Here is a 21,881-nt window from a genome sequence, read left to right as displayed (position 1 = left end):
TGGAATAAAGGCATAAGTTTAAGGTTAATACAATTGGTATACAAAAATACAACATGGTTTGCAATCATCATGCCACTTAGCATGAACGCGTCATTTCTTATCGTACTCGGTCGGTGGACGTCGAGGAAAAGCGTGTTTTCGAGTGTGTTATTCTGATGGTCTTCTCATCGAGTACAATTCTACAACAGCCCCGCTCGCTTGGACTTAAGTCAAAATTGGCTGCTGACCACCAATAATTAGAAGTCCGACCGGTTCACCGGACCCGCACGCCTTCCATGATAACCATTAATTAGCATGCCATTCTAACATCCGTTCCACTATAATCTTTCAATATAATAATCCTATTCTGACATCGTTCCATTTGCCCAAACCATCCAAAATCATCATTATTAGATGTACCGCAAATTAATCCAACCATTAATCGATAGGTCTGTCGAATTGTTTCCACCACCATTTATTTGGTCCGACTAAATCATTTCGAACACAAATAGAAATTATCGTGCCAACTGTAGGCCCGTCGATGAGTCTTCTAGTTGGGCTTTATTTTGGATTTTGGGCTTTCGTAGGCCGAACCGTCAAATGATCGATATATATATATATATATATATATATATATATATATATATATATATATATAGATATATGAGAGCTTGCGTGGCAGCACACGCCAGCCTTGCCGTACATCTCGGAGACCACAACAGAGCAACTCTAATTATAGAGACCAAAGCATGCCATCTACGAAAAGACGACATGAGTACACATTTCGGAACACCACAACCCGAGAAGACTTCGTCGGTGAGGCCTCGGAGGCCAACGAGTCAAACACGACTCCAGACGAAGCACGGGAGCCGTCGGATACGCTTTTCCCGAATCTTGAAGGAGGGAAAGGTCATGATGATGTCGCAGGGCGGCGCAGGTCCAAGTCCAACCCCATCCATCTGAATCCGGGTCCGAAAGGACTCGGTCCCACGACCCGAAATCACGCGACCGACCCGTGTCCGAGGCGTCCCGGTCGCAGGCAGAGTATTCTAGTCGTCGCACGTTGGGACCGTGACGAAGTGACCAAAACGCCCTCCGATCACGGGCGCCTGAGGCTACCCCTGGCGAGGGCAACCTGGTCATCGGCGGCGCCGGTTGGGATCTTCTCGGAATCTTAATGTTAGCTTGAGGTGTACTCTTCTTCAAAAATTTAAACAGATTCGGAATCTTAGCGGGAAATTCAAATAGGCCCCTCGTCGTAATTTCCTCCGACATGGAGGTCGAATGTTACTAGAGCGCCGGTTCACCGGTTCGTCCACGACGGCCGTGAGGTAGGGTCATGTAGCCAACGGTTGAGGACCGCTAGGTAATTTTATTTTATGTTATGTTTATTTTCGAAAAGGACCTTCGTGAAAGAAAGAAGCGCATCGATGCTTAATCCCTCTTTTACAGGTCGGACTTTGGAAATTCGTATGACGCGAGGAGTTTTCTGTAAAACACACGGTTAGGTTTTGACGGCCGTCGGCTCTAACTCAAGTAAATGACTAAAACGGCCCTTTCCTGTCCGTTTGCGTGGTTGGTAAATCAGTGAATAGGTAATCGTGTTTGGGGCATTTATGGAGATAGAAGGACGGGATCGATGATCCGTCCATGGAGGGCAGCAACGTCGCGTCTCGTCAGCCGTGTGGAGAACGACCAAAAGCTTTTCCTTTCATAAAAACGCACCATTTTTAATCCCAAAAAAGATCGATGGATTCGCCATTTAAATCCCCTGCTGGTCCTCTTAACGGCAGTGATCGGTTCCAGTTTCCATAGCGGAGCGGAGACCGTGCTCAAAGGTGCCATCTTTCCTCATAAAACCCAGTAAAAGCCCCCGCATTTGCTCTCCACCCCGTGCACTGCCGCTCCCACGGTTTCCAACGGCGGAAGAGAGAGCAACCGCACGGCAAAGGCGACTAGCGAGAAAAGAGTAAGCTTTTCGTGTTTTGATTCGTGCCCCATTGATTGCTCTCTGGCGTCCCCTGGGTCAGAGAAGCGGAGAGAGGGAGAGAGCCCATTCCGTTGCTCTGTTTATTTCATGAGGACGTCTATATAATGTCTTCTTGACAGATTGATAGAAAGGAATTACCAGGGATCTCTTTTCCCTCCTCTTTCAAGAGGCCTCGTCCTTTGGCTGTAGTTCGTTTTGTGGGCAGAGTAGTTTTGATAGCATATATGAGAGAGAGAGAGAGAGAGAGAGAGAGAGAGAGAGCGCGCGCGATGGTGCATCAAAGCAGCTCAGGATTGATGGCGGCAATGTGAATAGAGAGCAAGAAAGAGGGAAGAACATAGCTTTTGCAGAGACAGAGGCGCGACTTGCTACTGTTTAGCTCTGTTCTAAAACTTTTTCTGGACGTTTTTCTTTCTTCCTTCTGCCTGATGATCAAATATCAGAATTAGTCACAGGAAAAAGCAGGTAGCAACAGAATAAAAGGGGAAAAAAATCCGATTTTTTGTTTAACATGATATGGATTCGGCCGCTCCTTTCTGTTGTGCATCGTCCACTTTTACAGGGATTTGGTACTAGGCAAAGCGAGAGGTGAGAGTGGAAACCCGGACCTTTGGGTGTGTCATCTTCACCCTTGGGTGACCGAGTGGCTACTGGTTACGTAGTTTCGATATGGATAGGTGGTGAGGGTGGTAGAGCTCCTTTTTGATGGGCTTTATATAGTCCTAACTTTGTCGGAGAGAGAGAGAGAGAGAGAGAGAGAGAGAGAGGAAAAATCCAATCTTTCTCCGTCTTTAACAATTAGGATAGCTATCCCTTCGTGTCTTTTCTGCTGAATTTTTGGAAGGCAGAGAATATCTGGAAGGGTGTGTTGTTTCCTCTCCTGCGCCTAAACTCCTACATCAGCTAAACATCCCAGCGAAAGCCTCCTCCTTAGTCTTCCACTTTTGAATCTGCAGCACTTCCATCTACCCCTCTCTCTCTCTCTCTCTCTCTCTCTCTCTCTCTCTCTCTCTCTATATATATATATATATATATATATATATATATATATATATATATATATATATATATATATGGTTCTCTCTTATCTCTGGTTCTCTCTGCAACACCCATTTGTCTTGTAATGCTTTTCCTTTTGAAAAAGATCCCATTTTTGCGTCGCTTGTGGCCTAATTTTCCACATTTTCCCCTTGCGTCTTTCGACGTTTTCATCACTGCGTCGCCTCTCCTTTTGGGCTTTTGCCATGTCGATAAGATTCACTGCTTCTTTGTTCGTAGTTCGTTTCATGTGAGACCGTTGCAATGGCATCCCTTTCGTTCTTGTTTGCGTTGTAGGACTTCCAGACAGTAGGCGTCTTCGGCTTCGCTCTGCTCCTGCAGCCGGAGAATGGGTCGGGCGAAGCGTTGGCTGCGGAGTCTTTGGGGTGGGAAGAAGGAGAACAGGGAAGGGAAGGACTACTCCGGCTACTGTGGCGATGAGGACAGGAGGGAGAAGAAAAGGTGGAGCTTCACGAAGTCGGTCAGAGGCTCCGGCGACGACGTGGTGCTAGGCCAGAATGCTTCGACCGCGGCGGCGGTAGAAGCCGCGTGGTTCAGATCATTCTACTCAGAGAGTGAGAAGGAGCAGAGCAAGCACGCCATTGCGGTGGCGGCGGCCACTGCTGCAGCTGCCGACGCAGCCGTCGCGGCAGCGCAGGCCGCGGTCGCGGTCGTGCGGCTTACGAACCAGGGGAGCGGTGCCATGTTCGGCCGCAGCATCGAGCGTCTAGCGGCCGTCAAGATCCAGTCTGCATTCCGGGCATATTTGGTATCGGAATCAACCTCCTCTTCGTTTCTTCTTTGGATGTTTCATTTCCTTTCTGCTACTCTCTTCCATTCGTATCAGATGCTGTTTTCGGTCCTCATTTCCTATCGATTATGATAGCTTCTTAGTATTCACAGCCACTATTTACCTGTGTTCCGAGAAGGAATGACGAGCTTTTATTGCTCCTTTGGAATGGATCTCTGATTATTTCGGTCACTCATAATTTCTATTGTTCCCTTCCTTATCCTTTCATTTCGCCCAATCTTTTGCTTTCGGAATCGAATCATGTTGAATCCCATTGAGTTTAGCCTTCCTTTCAATGGTTCTAATGATATTGAATCCCATTGGCGTGAGTAATGCAGGCAAAGAAAGCTCTCAGAGCTCTGAAAGCACTCGTCAAGCTACAAGCTTTGGTCAGAGGCTATCTTGTGCGCAAGCAAGCCGCTGCAACTCTTCATAGCATGCAGGCTCTCATCAGAGCTCAGGCGACAGTGCGAGCTCGGAGAGCTCGCAATCTTCTCCGGGACGACCGGAGACTTCAGCTAGAGTTCCGCCATCAGCCACCTTTTGTATGTCCGAGTGCTGATTACGTCCTCGATATGATCTTAGTAATCGGTATATTACTCAGCGCTTCCTGTTCTTCTTCTTCCTTGATTGTAGGAGAGGTTCGAGGAGGTGAGGAGCGAGAACATGTCGTCGTTCCATAGCAGGAGGCTCTCTGCCGGCCTCGACAACGTTTCCAATGGCTTCGACAGGAGCCCAAAGATCGTGGAGATCGACACCTGCCGCCCGAAGTCGTCGAGATCTTCCCGTCGGACGAACCCGTCGGTTTTGGACCCCGCCGACGACCTGCACTCGAGTTCCATCTCCTCTCCGCTGCCGTGCCAGATTCCGGCCAGGATCTTCATCCCCGACTGCCGCAACTTCCAAGAATACGACTGGTGCCTCGCAGGCGACAAGTGCCGGCTGTCGCACACGGCACAGAGCACTCCCCGCTACGTGAACGCATCCGGCAACGCGCCTGTCACGCCGACGAAGAGCGTGTGCGGCGCCGACGGGGTTCTCCGCCGCTTCATGAACGTCCCCGACTGCCCTAACTACATGGCGAGCACGCAGTCCTTCGAGGCGAAGGCGAGGTCGCAGAGCGCACCGAAGCAGCGGCCGGAGCCGGCGGGGACGCGGAAGAGGCTGCCTCCGAGCGAAGTGATGGTGGAGTCCCGGGCAAGTTTGAGCGGAGCCATGATGCAGAGGTCCTGCACCCGCGTGCAGGAGGCCTTCAACTTCAAGACAGCTGTTGTTGGGAGGCTCGACAGGGAGTCCTACTTGCAAAGGAAGACCTGATGCGAGAAGAGTCCTTGAGATCACAAGAATAAGAGGAAGCGATCTGCGCCACCTTCCTCTCTTGATCGTGTCTTTTCCTCTATAGAATCCATGTAAATTCTTAGACTGTCTCTAACAAATCCTTGTTCTTCCTCCCTCGTTGCTCGTTGATGTTAGAGATAATGCACTGTTTCCTCGCTGTCTCATGGTTGGATTGATGGGTGCATGTGCATCAGAGTGAGGTTTGCCGGAGACAGACCACTGTGGCCATATGACTGACAGTGTGGGGTAAACTCATAGCTTTTGCAGGGCAGCAGCAAGGTGTTATCAGTGATGATGGTGCCAGATGAGCAGCTCTTGCTTCGTCTTATTCTCTTAATAAGACCTGCAACTTCCTGAAACCTCGAAACGGAGGAACATGAACAGAGAACCGTGACTTGGCCTGACAATTATTTTCCTTGATCTTAGATTTGAGGTGACCGCCGTGTCGCAATGTAATGTTGATGGTGATGGTGTTGGTGGGAAAGCAAAAGATGTCACCGGTGACAACATTTCACGACGACTCGCTGAGATTGCGGTCCGAGTTTTGTTTCTTCCTTCGGTCAAAATCTTCCCTGCACAGTCCGTGATGCAGAATTATTTTGGACCGTCTTCTCGTGCACCGAATCCTTCGGTGACCTCTACAACGCTACTCGGCTTGGGTTTCCAAATGATAACTATTGCTTCTGAGCTCCACAAGCTGCTGATGCAATAGATGAACAGCCAAAAGCTCCCACACAGCCAACTTTTGTTCCTCAGAGCTGCTGCAGGCCATCGAATACTGTTGCTAACACTGTTTATACCTCATTTGCAGTAATCATTAGAGTTTGATTTGATTGATGAGAGGGTTTGGGAGGCTGTGCACGCAACTCTGTCACGAGCTCAAAACTTTGCACTGCACTGCACTCTTTATCTTCCTCCAAACGAAGGAGGCTGTGCTTGCATCACGCTGCCTCATCTCCCTAACCGAAATGCTCCTCCCTAGGGCACATTTCGGTACCTGCGCCACTCACTACCATCTCCTTGTCGGCTTACACTGCCAAGTCCACCGAGCCGTGCCACAGCTTTCTCCATGACGTGTGATGCCATTCTTCTCGCTATCTCTCTCCATGATCCTCTTGTCGCATCAATCAGCCCATATCCCGATCGCTCCTTCGACAACGGGGTCGAGGATAGGATCGACGTGCAACGGTTGTTGCTGCAGCATCTCCGCCTCGGCGTCCATGGAGAAGACGGCAGAACGGGCTCGGTCGCACCGTCCGGTCAAACTCATGGGTGTCATCTGATCTCGGCCTGTACTTGGTGTCCATGGAGCAATCACGTTCATGGTGTCGCTTCAGAGTCTCCCCGTACCCAGGAATCTTCTACATGAACATGCACCGGTGATACACGTATATTTTCTCGCAACCCAAGCCGAAGAAGATCGAAGATCGTATGGATCAGTTCATGAACGATCGTATTTTCTGTAGCACTCGTCCTCTATTGTCGCTTCAGTGCGATTCCAAGGTGGAGAAAAGCTTGCGCTTGGGAAAAGCTACAAAAAAGTTGCAAGAAAGAACAGTGAGTGATCGCGAAAGATGAACACACCTCGTGGGATCCATTTGACTGCTCTTCTTCTGCTTTTGAGCACATGATTACCCAAATTTGAGGCAGTCGGATGCTTACAAGTCAAATCTGCTGCAGTGGATGAACACGATCGATCACCTACTCATTCATTAAACATCAATCAACAAGTCTTTGGAAGGTTACCCATTTTGCTGCTCATTTAGACTTCCCTGTGAGAGAAGCCATGAATGAGTGAGAGCAGCAACATCGAGCTATAATCTACAGAATTAGTCCAATCCAACAACCACATGAACACTAATGGAAATACTAAGAAGGATTGATTGAACACACTGAATACCTTTGGAAATGACAAGAGAAACGACTAATACGTCACTTGTCCTTCTTCCCTCACTCTGATCACCCTTTCTTTACTCTCTAAGCTCGAACCACTAGGCTTATAGTCTTTTAAGTTGAGATGGACTGTTTAGATTAGTTTAAGGTGACTGTTTAGATACAGGAGTTTGTGTAGTTTTGAATTCTTGAAAAGGGTGTGTGCCCATGTCATCATCATCATCCTCTTGTGAGGTTGGCTGGCTCAAGGTTGATGGCCATGCATCCAACCAACAATGTCAGGGCTTAATCCAATTACCCTTAGCCCAAAAGGACATGCTTACCTGGTGAACATTCAAACCTTCTCTGCAAACTGCACACTCCCACACTCACAAGTACCAAGCTGAGGATTAAGATCGTTGCTTTGTTTTGGTCTCTGTCTCTGTCTCTTTCTCTGTCTCTCTCTTGAGATCATCATCTACTGGATCATTAGCAAAACAAATGGCAAGTGCTTCAGGGTGAATGTGAATGTGAATGCGAATGCCGGTGCAGGGTGAGGTAATGCTTACAGAAGCCGTCCTTGGAATTCCTTCTGTGTGATACGGATCTTTCGGGGTCACCATGTCAGGCAACCTGCGCCGGTGTCGGGAGCCTCTCGTACATGCATCACATGACCCCTCCTCCCCCCCTGTCGTGGATGGATCGACCGGATGCTTTCTCGTCTCTCACGGCCCCGGGCAGCCAGTGGTGGTCCTCCTCGTCCTCGGTTCTCGAGCTCCACCTCCTGCACGGTGAACTTAGTTGATTAGTGACCATCATGTAGATCACAATCCAAACAAGATTCATTCAATCCGACGCAGTGCTCGAAGACAAAACCTGCTCACTTGACCCCTTCGCTGAGATTAGCTCCAGTGATCGATAGGGCATTTGAATTGCTGCTTTGTGCCTCACATCTGTGGCAGGAATCTATGAGACATGACCCACACTCGGAAGGCACATGTCGAGAGGTCACGGTCGGGCCCTGAACCCATAATTCTCGCCCTCCGTTGCTTGCACTTGTCGAATGCTCAGGCCTCGCTGCGTGAGTGGTGAAAGAAAGGGACTTTACCTTCTCGAAATACTCGGAAGACACTGGCTGATGGATGAAGAGGAAGTTGGCATTCTCTCATTACTGAGATGGATCGAGTGGCTGCTGATTGTGTTGGTTCTCGTTTGCCTGTTGGGCAAAGGGTCGAACGACCGGAAGGCATTGGCCATCTCTCATGATCGAAGGCAACCATCTATTGATCGGAAGAGATCTACTATATTCTGATGGAATCTCTCGCGTGACTTGTGATTGTAAAGACGCGATTCAATGCACTTTAAACTCGAAAGTGACGTGCGGCAGGAGCACATCGATGGCCACAAAGTGTTCGCGCAAATGACTCGGCCGATGCTGACTTGCATGGGGGTGTATCAATGCGTGCATTGATGAGAGCAGAGCAGATACCGGATGGCTACTGATTAGGTACAATTGTCTGCCACATGCGCCCTAACCGAACGATGTTGATGGCAGTTATTACTACCTCTGATGTTAGCCAACGGAATTCCCACTGGGTCAAAAGAATAATTGGTGTTGCTGTCGTTTCAGGAATCCCAATCGATCAACATTATAATTGTTACAATCTAATTGGTGTTGCCGTTAGCTAGCGAAGAAATAATTTACCTGTTAATACAATCGATTGACTCAGTATATTTATCAGATCTTTAAAATGAATTTTAATTTTAATCCATTTACAACTAAATTACAATCAATGATGCCGTGAAAGCAAACGGATCGGACGGCATCCACCATGCATAGGTGAGATCGTGTCGGGATTGGCATAGCATGACGGGTCCCACCCACCATTGCGAGACCACGTAGATTTTGGGTTGATTGAGCCTCATATTGGGATCGACAAATTATATATAAATTTTTGTGAAAGAATTACTTACACAAATAAATGATTTCCAAAGAACTTCAAAATATGAGACGATAATTACATCATCTATAAAGAAATTATTCCTTTGGACATAAAGACACACACAACATGTTCGCACGACCTATATTATATATATAGGTACATAACGCATATGAAGGTAATGCGTGGAGTGGCACATGGGGCGGTGTAAAGTGGAGCTACTACTTTTGTATAATATTAGTGATAATAATAATATGGTAATTGTGAACTGAGATTTAAGTTCTATGCTGTGCACATCGCCTCATGACAACGATGGGTTAGTGAAGGCAATCTTTGAGCAATGAAGGTTTGAGTCCATCCAGAATTCACCTAGAAAATATCATTTGAGGTCTATAATAGAATAGGTGAAGATTAAATATGCTGGCCGGTCCAGTGACAACCAAATTAGACTCATTAGATCCAATCTAGCCGAATCAATTTGAACTTTTAATATCTCGATAGATGTAATCTAGCCGAGTCCATTTGAAGTTTTAATATCTGTCTATTCTAGACAGCCCATCATGGTAAGATAGATGAACTTTGCTCACGGCCTGACAATGTACATTAGATAGGTTGTAATTATTAACTATCTGAAGTAGCAACGCGAGGAAGAATTTTTAATCATTTCATATTCCTTTCTATTCTTTGTTTTATATTTTACAACGGATGTTTATTTTTTCAGGCATGCTTATGTTCCTATGTGATTCGTTTCCAATCAAGACTTGATATGTAGCATCTTGACAAGTATAAAAAGACAAAACAGAGACATCCAAATGTAAAGACAAAACAGAGACATCCAAATGTGCTATGTCGACCGAAATCCCAATGGAAAATATTCGAAATATTTTCTGTACGTAGAAAATATTCCCCTAACATTAGGGATGATCGACTATAAAGTACGGATATGAGGATTTGATCTTTCTCTCTTTACTACTTGAGCGTAAGAGAACGTTGAACATTCATTGCAGCATCACAATATCATATATATATGCTACAATTTAATAGTATCTTCCACGATGAAATGTGAAATGTCGACCACAGAATGATACATGTTACAAAACGAAGTAAAACATTATAATCCACACAAACAGATAAATAACAACAATCATTCTCAACATTACTTCCAACAATACTTCAAGCTCATTGTTGGTAACACTCGTTGCAATTTCAGGTAGACCGTAGACCCATATTATAGGATTTTAAGACCAAAAACAAAAGGAAAAGGATTCAAGCTCAGTATACTAATTCAAAAACCTTGATCAAGGAGATAATCACCGAGCCTCTCTACTACCATGTTGCATTGACCAGGGGTCATTGGCTCCTCGTATAAGCCAAATATCAAAGCCAGATTGGTTTTCTTGACAGTAACACCGCCAGAACCCTATAAGAAAACATTATTTATGTTTATGTGCGACTGAAACATACATATTTGAGAAGAAAAAAAAGAATGCTCCTCGTTGATGAAAGAACCAAAAGCTTAAATCTTGAACAATTAGCTAAAGACTAATTTAGTATAGTATGGTTCGTTTGTTCAGCTACTGATATCCCATTTACGGTTATGAGTCTATATGAAAATTGGGGTGGCAGATATGGGCCAGATGGTGTTTGAGGATGGCCCAACATTAAGTCAAGTTTAACCTATTTTACCTCTGAGCATGCATGGCATGTCTCATTTTCATGTTTTACTTCCATGTATATAAATACCATCCAGGAAAGGGCAAAAATATGACCCTACAAGATAAAAACTACGTGAAGATTGACCAATCAAAAGTTACCATGGCAGTTAATATATTACTTGAACATTAGTTCTTTTACCTTTGCGCATATTAGGTATTCTCATCGAGATGCCTCAGGCAGAGCGTAATCCTATTTGAGGAACAATTTGATGAAAATAACAAATGAAGCAAATGACAAAATTTGCATAAGCCACCTAGAAGTAGATCTGCAATTAAGGCAATAGGTAGTAATCCTATTTGATAAACTAATGAGTCGGATTAGTTCTTCCAACGATGGTGAGACTAAGCTGTTCTGGCATGGTTTCAAGACTAAGACGTCTACCAAAAGATATTACATGGTGCAGGTAGATCAATAAGCTACCAGATAATTGCTAATTAATATTTTGCTTTCTGCAATTAATGGAGGAATACAGTTCTCAGAGCACCCTTGAAGACAGAACAATAACTCATGTTGATTTAAAAAATTAATAGTTTGTCAGTTTGATGGATCCACATTAGCTAACCACTGTCTATCTCACTCTATTGATCTAAAGTCTTCCACATCAACAAAAACATCCACTGGTTGCTTAAATTAAAAAAAAGAAAATCGAGGACCAGAAAGACTAATATAGCCCATGCTTCAGTTCTCTTAGAAAGAAAAGCCAGTTGTTTAAAGTCAACAAGTATGAAAAACAAATTCTAAGCTAATTATTTTAAGGCCTAGGAAAAGTCACTTGCTGCCAATGTGGACCCTACTATCTTCACTTATCTCTCATGTATATAAGGTCTGTTGCAAAATTAGACCATATATTATACTACAAACTGTTCTCTTAGAAACTTTGACATCATTGAAAGACATCTTAAAAACGAATCATCGAAAGAAGAAGATCTATGGTTATAATACCATCTAAATCATTTATGATCACCATTAACTAATGAGCTATATGGATCACGGGATACAATTAGAGGCAAATAGATTCAGAAATGAGGGTAATTCATACGTGTTGTGGTTAATAGTTCGGATGACGTAGCCTGCATACTCTCTTAATTGCATATGCCGGATGATCATTAACAAAAATTTCAAGCAAAATGCCTTAATTTAAAAACAAACTTTGAGCATAGAAGCGACAAGCTCCAGTTGACTTCATCATGGATCCATAATTTAAAACAGAAATAATATGATTCTCCCCCATCAAATATACAGATACTTACAGTTTTGATCATCTTCATGATATCGTTTCTTTTTTATTAAGGCCTAATTTAATTATTGCTAGAATTTCCAAAAAAATATTAAACAATTCATGATGTGTCTTATGCATTCAAGAAAGCATTAAGTATTTAGAAATATAAACTTGAGTATAATCAAATTTGCATTCTGTGCAATAACAATGGAATGCCATTGAACTTCTAGGTCAACGAAATATTGAACTTCACGTTAAACAAAGCACAGAGTAGATTAGTCAATAAGCAGGGTATAGAGTCTGACCTTCTTCCCTCGAATAACAGCTCCTGGCTCGCCCTGGATGACCATGTACTTTGTCCCTCCAAGGTACAACCCAGTTGGAGCAAGCGATCCAGGTTCATCAAAGTCTTTCATGATTGCAGAAATCTCTTCCGGCTTGTACTGCAGAATTTATATGAATATAACTGAATGACTAGATAGTCAAATGTTGAGAAGACCCAAGAAAAGTGTTCTGCAGCATCATCAGCTAGAATTTAGTGTCAACATTTAAGTTTCCTGTATTAATACACTAATTGGCAGCCCATCAGATGAAGAGATTCTAAGTCAAATACATTATTTTGACTTATTAAAATTGTAAGTCAAATAAATTGTATGAACTTATCATGACTAGAAATAAGAAAAGATCTACTAGAATGCCTTAACTCGAGGGCTTTATTAGGTCAAACATTTTGTATAGCTCTCATCATTTAAATTAGTCGATGAGCGTAACAAATAAACAATTATTTTGAAGACATTGTGTCAGATCTTATCATCTCTTCCGATCGCCAAAGTTTATTCTCTCAGAATCATGAACGCAATCACTTATGCCCGCTCAAAAAAAAATGGGGGCACATGCTGGAGCACGAGAATCAACAACCAGATCTCCTCTCCATCGATCATTGGCAATCCCCGTGTAATTCCGCATCCAGGACTCAATACAAGACCGTCACACGATGCGATCCCCCATCCAAGCCCTTCACCACGAATTGCTCGTTGTTCCACAGGGCAAGGATTCGACGGCTAGCATGAACCCACATCTACCGACATACACAAAGGTGATCCTAGGTTAGAGCCCATCAAGAACGAAAAGTCCGGGTAAGACCAACTTCGATCCAACATCAGATGAAGAAAACCACAGTTAAAAAGAAAAAAAAAAATCAACACCACAACAGATCAAACAGATCTGCCGCTGCAGCGACCATCCATCAGATCCAAAGAACACAAGCAGATCAAACTAATCGAGAGGCGTAGCCAAGAAGCAAACCGAAAGGATAAGGGAGGATACCTGAGGGAAGAGCTCACTCTGGGCCCAGACGCTGCCGTCGTGGCCGACGATGGAAGCGGCCGTGAGGCGCTGGCCGTCAATGTCGCACATCAAATGGTCGTCGACGTACGTTTGCCACGACATCGCCTTCCCTCTTCTTCAGTTCGCGTGAGGAACCACTGATGAAGGAGGGCTAACGCTGCTCGCGTATTTATCGGCGCGAACGAATTGGTGGGGGTGGTGCAAAATAATATCTCACAGGAGGGTGTAAATGCAAAAGTAATATTTTCGATAACATAATACGAAAATATTTTCGATAACAATGCCAACAAAACCTAAAATTTCAGAAGAGGAATATCAAATGCTAATAAAGACCTTTCACTTGTCCTCATTGCACAGAGAAGTGTAAGCCATGTAGGGGTTCAGGATGGAGATATAGCACAGAGAATTAGGTCCTGCTAAGGCGACAAAGATAAAAGTTGACAGCAGCTGAAGGGAAGTCTCACCAAGTTGCTTTGAGCAACAATGATATTGTTTGGAAAAGCAATTCTAGGTTCATGTTCTCTCCCTCTATGAGAGGGATTTAAGACCTTTGAGTGGTGACAGATTGATTGCAACAAGACCAGTGTAGTGCAGGATATAACTCTTAACAAAGCAATCATAAAGAAACAGGCAGTCCATCAAAACAACCTGGCTTGCAAATTATGGAAGACAGGGATATCCTAATAGTTACCTTGGAACTTCAAGTGGGTGTGGATGGAAGCAGCAGCAATGGAATCCAGACTGTGCCCTGCAGCATCGCTCGACAAATTTGTGACCCACCTAAAAGTTTAGTGCCAGTGATTGGAACTTAGCTATCATAATCTATGCTTCACGAGTATGGCTTCCTTCAAAAAGACATGGACAAATTTCTGTAAAAGTATTCCTAATTTTTCTTTATTTTTGTACCACAAACATTTACCTATCCGTCGGCACACTTCATCAGGAGGCATCCGCAGGATCAAGCACAGAGCTGAGAGTCAATCAAGTCCTGAATCAAGACTTTTAATATGTCTAGCATGATAAAAGAGATGGTAGATAGATGACTGATTCCAATATAATATGGAAATCCAAACACGGAATGAATAACGGGAGTATTCGAATGTCGATTGTGGTTGGATCAAAACCTTGCACAACAAAACAGAGATCTTGAAGCTGTATGCCAACTGATTAGCAAAACAGCACAATGACTGTAAGCATGACTAACCGATAGTGATAGACTGCTTTTCTCCCCTTCTTATTGGAGAAAAGAAGATAAGGAGCTTCAAATCCTGCTTGATTATAATGGCAAATTGATTTGGTCATCAGATTAGAAAATGGATATAAAGTAGTCAGAAAAAGATTGGCAGAAACACCATAAGAAACGCATACATCACAAGAAGGTATAATCCAAAGTTGATTGAAAATTTACGGAGGAAGAAAAAATTGGTAAACAGCCTCCATATCTGAAAATTCAGATCGAGAATTTTCAGAAGCATAAATTGAATGAGGGGGCAAGAAGCAAGTGGAGTTATCAAAGCCACATAAAATGAATAAATCAAAAATACCAAAAAAGATATTATAGCAATAAACATTGTATCAATAATGGGGGAACAAATTCTAGAGCATTGTCTTGATAACAATTAGAATTCACCTTATGCATATGAAAGAAGCAAAAACGCTTTCCAGCAGAAGTTAGTCAAGAATTTTCTCCACTAACCAATATTTCTGTTGGAAAACATCAAGCTAATATCAAATTAAGTCGTATTGCTATGTTAGAATGAGTTGGCTCCCTGTGTGGCATGAAACATGGTTGACAGCCCAAAATGTGATTGACAGCTTTAAAGAAAAGCTTAAAAAGGCTATGTAAATTGTGTAAAGTTAATATAAATCTTCATGCAGATAAGAAAAAGGCACTTCTACTCAACTAGAACAATATTCAACATGATCAACTAAAAGTAAGACTGTGCTGTTTGAGAATTCATAATTAGTGCAGACAGAGAGCCGCATGTGAACCACAAAATATCTAGTTTCATGTCAATAATAAGTGCAAGCAAATTAACAAAACAATATGCATGTTAAGAAACTAAACATAAATAGCCACAGCAACAGGCGTTAGGCATTTATAATAGTTTCAGCCTAGAGAACCAAACCAATCACGAACAACAAAGAAGAGGCAAAATGTAAAACCAACTCTGTTGAGTGTCTGATGTGGTCTTGCAAAGCCTTGACTTTCTACCATTGTTATATGCATCCATAGAAGGATAATAACTAACAGATACAAATTGTATCAGATAGATTCAAGAAAGACAAAAGTTCATTGACACCTGAAAATGAGCAAATACCAACTGATATATTAATGTAATACTCTTAATATCAAACAAACCCTGCCGTGGTTAACAAACACTGAGTATCATAGGCTTTGCTCACTGGTGGAAGAGAATTGTAGAATCTGAAAGAAAATGAGGAGGTAACCGAACATTGTTGTTTACCAGCAAACTAATGTTAAAGTAGTTCATGTACAAGATAATCAAATTACATCATTTACATAAAAGCATACAGAGAAAAATAAGGTAATGACACTCATAAACTAAGCTCATGATTGATTACCTATGGCAATTAAGGCTGACAGAGAACGATTCGATGTTATTGTGATAAGCCATAGCATCTCAGCCCATCATACAAAAATGTGCAAAGAGGTTCTCCAACTCGATGTTGTCATGATCCGAGATCAAGAAGATTTGAATTCTGAATTTCTCCATGGGCATGTGGTAAGAATTCATAGTCTGTCTCATGTGTTGCCACATTTGTAAATAAAAAGCCACTCCTGAATAAACTTTATCTTTAGGAACCCAATTCAAAATATAGTTTATATCCTCCACTGCTTCAAAATTGGTTTTTTTTTTTCGCATTTTGTCCACTATTGAGTAATGCAACAAGTATTAAAAACCCTTCAAAGTGCATGGGTACATGAAACAAGAACAAAGTTTGACAGCACTTAAATACGATTAATAACTTGGTGTCTACTTGCAATGAGAAATATCTTTTACAGTATCAACCATAAATTGATCGCACAACACTATCAAGAAATGAAGATTTATTTGTGAAAGATTATAATCAATTTCTATTTATTATGTTACTGATGAATTTTCAATGTTAATCATTTATATTAAAAAAATAAACCGTCCTTCTATTTGACAAAAGGTTGGAGTATGTTCTAAGAATTTCCATGACAAATTTATTGGTCATTTATCCTTTGACAAAAAAATGTAGCCGTAAATCGGATCAACCTCTAATGGTAATGTACCAAATCACATTCACAAATACGTAACGCAATTCACGAAAATAAAATATATAAGCAGTAGCTCAATTACGAAATCCCACTAATTTCGTACGCAATACAGCGACCGAACATATCAATTCAACTCACAAACCAAAACAAAAAACAATACAATCATAAAGAATGACAAAAATCAAGTAGTAGGCGATTTAAATCGTAATCGACCACTAACATTATCTTAAATCTATACATTATACCAAAATAAGTTAGGGTTTGACGAAGATATATCGAGTAGATTCGAGGTTTACTCAGCGGGCGTAGACATCCTCGAGTCCGCAACGTCTCTCTCTCTCTCTCTCTCTCTCTCTCTCTCCTCCCTCTCCCCGTCCTCGAATCAGGGAGAAGGCATCACCGATCCTCAACTTCCCCCCTCCTTTTCCCGATTCTAGCGATTGAAGTGACAAAACGATGTCAACCGTCGGATCACACGATTACACAGTACCGGACGTTTAGGATCGCACGACGCCGATCACCATCATGCACAAAAGGATTCTGGTTGAAACGGGAAATCGATTCTGACGGTTGGATCTTCTGATCGGGTGGCACGTGACGCTTTTGATCACCCGACGGGGCCCCCCGTTTTCTTGAATCAGATCGAACCCGGTTGGATCATATTAGGCTCGGGTTTGGCCCTCAACTAGATCGGTCCTTCCGCCAGACCAGCCCAAATGCAGAAGAGATACGTCCTCTTACGTCACCCGCTCACCCACCTGCCATGTGATTGGAGGATAGCAAGAGTCCCGCAAGTGACTTCATGGCCCTGAAACAGGAAACGACAACAGCGGGTAAGATTATTAAGTAGGAATGAAGTGTGTCGACTTTTAGGTACGTGCTTTAATTCCTCATTCATGTAACAGTGAGTCACATTACCGTGTGTGAGGATCCAAGTAACCTTCAGTGCCTCATCTCTTCCAGACTTCCATAAACTTTGTTTCTACATTCACAAACTAACAAGCATGGGTGAAAGATCACTGGGTGTAAATGTGTGAATCGTCTTCTTTCTGTGGTGATTCTTTCTGATCATTCGATGCTCTCAGATGATGTCATCTCCTTGTCTCCTAGCTGACCACCACTGTCAGATTTTAATGGATCTCTTTTCGACTTATCGTCGATCATGGCCGAGCTGCCAATCAAGTGAGTTCCAAATCGTCTCCATGCATATCATGTTTTTTTCTCTACCAAATGATGGAAAGGCAAAAAGCGATCGATAAGTTATAATAGCTGTTGTTACGGTAAGTAACTTTTTCAGCCGTGACCTTGGGGTCGACGTGGCTAGTTCAGGGCTCCAAATGACTGGGATCAGATGTGGCTCCTCTTGGGTGGTTGCGGTGGCTGCCACGGAGGCCGCTGGCCGGAAAGCTCCGTGGCGTCGGGTGGATTAAGTGGCGGTCGAGTACCTGCACACAGGTCGGGTCGGTTGCTCGGCCCGGCCCCTCCGACAATTAAGTCAATGAAGCAGAAATGAGTATTTTAGTGAGATTGTCCCCCCCCCTTCCTGTTGGGAGTCAGGGGGTATTTATAAGTGGGTTTGATGTTACCTGACGTGCCACCCTACCGGGGCGGGGCCGTACCTCTGATGGCGTCTGTCGTTGTGGAAGTTACGTGGAAGGCCGAGCTGCCGCAGGGTATGGGGGGTGTCAGTCAGCGCCTTCCCTTGCCTTGACCGGCCACGGGGGGTCAGCCGAGGAGGTTGCTTGGGTATGGTGGGTGTAGGTGTGCGTCATGTCGTCGTTAATGCTCGTTCAGGAACCAGGTGCCACACAGGGTGTCCGGCGTGGGGGTGCATTACGTCAAATCCGGGGTGTTATGTCAAATCAGTTTTTTTACCCCTATCATATGCACCACCCGAAAGGAGCTATGCGTCGGTTTTGCAGGTAGGGAGTCCGATGCATGGCTTTCTGCTTCAAGCGAGCTGTTCAGGCGGGCCTGAGGGGCGCGCCGTAGACGGGTCGACCGCGTGAATGCATCTCGGGCAGCACTAGGCCGAGACGTGTGATTTAGTCGGGAGGCTGAGGAGGATTGGACTCGGGGGTAATGGAGCAGTCGAGGGTCGAGGTGCGCAACGCAGGCGGGGTGACCGCGCAGGTGTGTCTCGGGAGGCAGAAGCCGAGGGCTGAGGAGCACAACACAGGCCGGGTGACCGCGCAGGTGTGTCTCGGGACGCAGAAGCCGAGGGCCGAGGAGCACAACGCAGGCGGGGTGACCGCGCAGGTGTGTCTCGGGAGGCAGAAGCCGAGGGCCGAGGAGCACAACGCAGGCGGGGTGACCGCACAGGTGTGTCTCGAGAGGCAGAAGCCGAGGGCTGAGGAGCACAACACAGGCGGGGTGACCGCGCAGGTGTGTCTCGGGAGGCAGAAGCCGAGGGCCGAGGAGCACAACGCAGGCGGGGTGACCGCACAGGTGTGTCTCGGGAGGCAGAAGCCGAGGGCCGAGGAGCACAACGCAGGTGGGGTGACCGCGCAGGTGTGTCTCGGGAGGCGGAAAGCTGAGGGCCGAGGAGCACAACACAGGCGGGGTGACCGCGCAGGTGTGTCTCGGGAGGCAGAAGCTGAGGGCCGAGGAGCGCAACGCAGGCGGGGTGACCGCGCATGTGTGTCTCGGGACGTAGAAGCTGAGGGCCGAGAAGCACAACGCAGGCGGGGTGACCGCGTAGGTGTGTCTCGGGAGGCGGAAAGCTAAGGGCCGAGGAGCGCAACGCAGGCGGGGTGACCGCGCAGGTGTGTCTCGGGAGGAAGAAGCCGAGGGCCGAGAAGCACAACGCAGGCGGGGTGACCGCGCAGGTGTGTCTCGGGAGGCGGAAAGCTGAGGTCGATGGTACGCCACCAACCAGATCTTACCCGACGGCTCTGTCGTCATCGTCGGCGGCCGCGCCGCCCCCTCTGCCGAGTTCTACCCGCCGTCCCGCCCCCTCCGCAATTTCCCCTTCCTCGCCACAGCCGAGGACGCCCAGATGGACAACCTATATCCCTTCGTCCACCTCCTCCCCGACGGCCGCCTCTTCGTCTTTGCTAACGCCCGCTCCATCCTGTACGACGTCGACTCGGGCGACGTCGTCCGCGTGTACCCGGAGCTCGACGGTGGACCCCGGAACCACGAAAACACTCCCACTTCTGACTGAGGATATCACCTTCGTCTGTCAGAGGTACGGGTCCCAAATTCTCATCCCTGCGACCATGGCAGTGGCCTCTGCTTTCGCTTCGATCAAGTCCGGAGGAATCCCCGGCCTCTTCTTCCTCGTTGGCCTTCTCTTTACGTGCGCGTGCCGGTCGTTACGTGCGCAGCAGCTCCCGGGCACTTGGGAGGTGGTGCTGGAGGACGCGGGAATCGCTTCCATGCACACTGCCGTGACCCGGTTCGGTACCGTGGTCCTCCTCGATCGCACCGGCATCGGGGCCTCCCGCCTACGCCTCCCTCGCAGCCGCTGCCGCATTGACCCCGGCGACAGCCTCCTCCCCCCAGGCGGCAAGGACTGCTCAGCTCATTCTGCCCTCCTCGATCCCTCCTCCCGCCGCCTCCGCCCCCTCTCCGTCCTCACCGACACCTGGTGCTCTTCCGGTCAGTTCCTCCCCAATGGCACCCTCCTCCAGTCCGGCGGCGACCTCGACGGCCTCCGCAAGCTCCGCGCCTTCTCCCCCTGCCCCTTGGCCGGCTCCTGCGACTGGTTGGAGCTCGACTCACCGCTCCTCGCCGACGGTCGATGGTACGCCACCAACCAGATCTTACCCGACGGCTCTGTCGTCATCGTCGGCGGCCGCGCCGCCCCCTCTGTCGAGTTCTACCCGCCGTCCCGCCCCCTCCGCAATTTCCCCTTCCTCGCCACAGCCGAGGACGCCCAGATGGACAACCTATATCCCTTCGTCCACCTCCTCCCCGACGGCCGCCTCTTCGTCTTTGCTAACGCCCGCTCCATCCTGTACGACGTCGACTCGGGCGACGTCGTCCGCGTGTACCCGGAGCTCGACGGTGGACCCCGGAACCACGAAAACACTCCCACTTCTGACTGAGGATATCACCTTCGTCTGTCAGAGGTACGGGTCCCAAATTCTCATCCCTGCGACCATGGCAGTGGCCTCTGCTTTCGCTTCGATCAAGTCCGGAGGAATCCCCGGCCTCTTCTTCCTCGTTGGCCTTCTCTTTACGTGCGCGTGCCGGTCGTTACGTGCGCAGCAGCTCCCGGGCACTTGGGAGGTGGTGCTGGAGGACGCGGGAATCGCTTCCATGCACACTGCCGTGACCCGGTTCGGTACCGTGGTCCTCCTCGATCGCACCGGCATCGGGGCCTCCCGCCTACGCCTCCCTCGCAGCCGCTGCCGCATTGACCCCGGCGACAGCCTCCTCCCCCCAGGCGGCAAGGACTGCTCAGCTCATTCTGCCCTCCTCGATCCCTCCTCCCGCCGCCTCCGCCCCCTCTCCGTCCTCACCGACACCTGGTGCTCTTCCGGTCAGTTCCTCCCCAATGGCACCCTCCTCCAGTCCGGCGGCGACCTCGACGGCCTCCGCAAGCTCCGCGCCTTCTCCCCCTGCCCCTTGGCCGGCTCCTGCGACTGGTTGGAGCTCGACTCACCGCTCCTCGCCGACGGTCGATGGTACGCCACCAACCAGATCTTACCCGACGGCTCTGTCGTCATCGTCGGCGGCCGCGCCGCCCCCTCTGTCGAGTTCTACCCGCCGTCCCGCCCCCTCCGCAATTTCCCCTTCCTCGCCACAGCCGAGGACGCCCAGATGGACAACCTATATCCCTTCGTCCACCTCCTCCCCGACGGCCGCCTCTTCGTCTTTGCTAACGCCCGCTCCATCCTGTACGACGTCGACTCGGGCGACGTCGTCCGCGTGTACCCGGAGCTCGACGGTGGACCCCGGAACCACGAAAACACTCCCACTTCTGACTGAGGATATCACCTTCGTCTGTCAGAGGTACGGGTCCCAAATTCTCATCCCTGCGACCATGGCAGTGGCCTCTGCTTTCGCTTCGATCAAGTCCGGAGGAATCCCCGGCCTCTTCTTCCTCGTTGGCCTTCTCTTTACGTGCGCGTGCCGGTCGTTACGTGCGCAGCAGCTCCCGGGCACTTGGGAGGTGGTGCTGGAGGACGCGGGAATCGCTTCCATGCACACTGCCGTGACCCGGTTCGGTACCGTGGTCCTCCTCGATCGCACCGGCATCGGGGCCTCCCGCCTACGCCTCCCTCGCAGCCGCTGCCGCATTGACCCCGGCGACAGCCTCCTCCCCCCAGGCGGCAAGGACTGCTCAGCTCATTCTGCCCTCCTCGATCCCTCCTCCCGCCGCCTCCGCCCCCTCTCCGTCCTCACCGACACCTGGTGCTCTTCCGGTCAGTTCC

The 21,881-nt window shown here is 47.2% G+C and overlaps 5 protein-coding genes and 1 long non-coding RNA gene across 7 annotated transcripts; 3 read left to right on the top strand and 3 right to left on the bottom strand.

Moving 5' to 3' along the window:
* The first annotated feature begins 3,060 nt into the window (after positions 1–3,060).
* On the top strand, positions 3,061–5,299 carry LOC135583342 (protein IQ-domain 26-like). The gene is made up of 3 exons (XM_065086831.1): positions 3,061–3,776; positions 4,136–4,342; positions 4,434–5,299. The coding sequence occupies exons 1-3, from the start codon at positions 3,357–3,359 to the stop codon at positions 5,112–5,114; spliced, it is 1,308 nt and encodes a 435-aa protein (XP_064942903.1). The 5' UTR covers positions 3,061–3,356; the 3' UTR covers positions 5,115–5,299.
* A 711-nt stretch (positions 5,300–6,010) lies between these two features.
* On the bottom strand, positions 6,011–7,479 carry LOC108951525 (uncharacterized). The gene is made up of 2 exons (XR_010480554.1): positions 6,798–7,479; positions 6,011–6,666 (listed from the first exon to the last, which is right to left on the bottom strand). It is a non-coding gene; the product is annotated as an uncharacterized LOC108951525 (long non-coding RNA).
* A 2,448-nt stretch (positions 7,480–9,927) lies between these two features.
* LOC104000991 (profilin) lies at positions 9,928–13,575 on the bottom strand. Its single transcript, XM_009423158.3, has 3 exons — positions 13,209–13,575; positions 12,188–12,325; positions 9,928–10,367 (listed from the first exon to the last, which is right to left on the bottom strand). Exons 1-3 carry the CDS (start codon positions 13,329–13,331, stop codon positions 10,233–10,235), a joined length of 396 nt encoding a protein of 131 aa, XP_009421433.3. The 5' UTR covers positions 13,332–13,575; the 3' UTR covers positions 9,928–10,232.
* A 2,966-nt stretch (positions 13,576–16,541) lies between these two features.
* LOC135595622 (uncharacterized) lies at positions 16,542–20,014 on the bottom strand. Of its 2 annotated transcripts, XM_065086825.1 has the most exons (3): positions 18,084–20,014; positions 17,416–17,942; positions 16,542–17,305 (listed from the first exon to the last, which is right to left on the bottom strand). In XM_065086825.1, the coding sequence occupies exon 1, from the start codon at positions 19,399–19,401 to the stop codon at positions 18,355–18,357; it is 1,047 nt and encodes a 348-aa protein (XP_064942897.1). In that variant the 5' UTR covers positions 19,402–20,014; the 3' UTR covers positions 16,542–17,305; positions 17,416–17,942; positions 18,084–18,354. The 2 variants fall into 2 exon arrangements, with proteins under 2 accessions (XP_064942897.1, XP_064942896.1); XM_065086824.1 differs by having other exon boundaries at positions 17,416–20,014.
* Positions 19,719–20,549, top strand: LOC135594778 (aldehyde oxidase GLOX-like). Its single transcript, XM_065085287.1, has one exon. It carries the CDS (start codon positions 19,719–19,721, stop codon positions 20,547–20,549), a length of 831 nt encoding a protein of 276 aa, XP_064941359.1.
* Positions 20,550–20,604: 55 nt separating this feature from the next.
* Positions 20,605–21,435, top strand: LOC135594777 (aldehyde oxidase GLOX-like). Its single transcript, XM_065085286.1, has one exon. It carries the CDS (start codon positions 20,605–20,607, stop codon positions 21,433–21,435), a length of 831 nt encoding a protein of 276 aa, XP_064941358.1.
* Positions 21,436–21,881: the final 446 nt, after the last annotated feature.

Source organism: Musa acuminata, chromosome BXJ1-10 (assembly GCF_036884655.1).
Source record: "Musa acuminata AAA Group cultivar baxijiao chromosome BXJ1-10, Cavendish_Baxijiao_AAA, whole genome shotgun sequence".
Lineage (NCBI taxonomy): Eukaryota > Viridiplantae > Streptophyta > Magnoliopsida > Zingiberales > Musaceae > Musa > Musa acuminata.
This window is presented reverse-complemented; position numbering and strand designations above follow the sequence as displayed.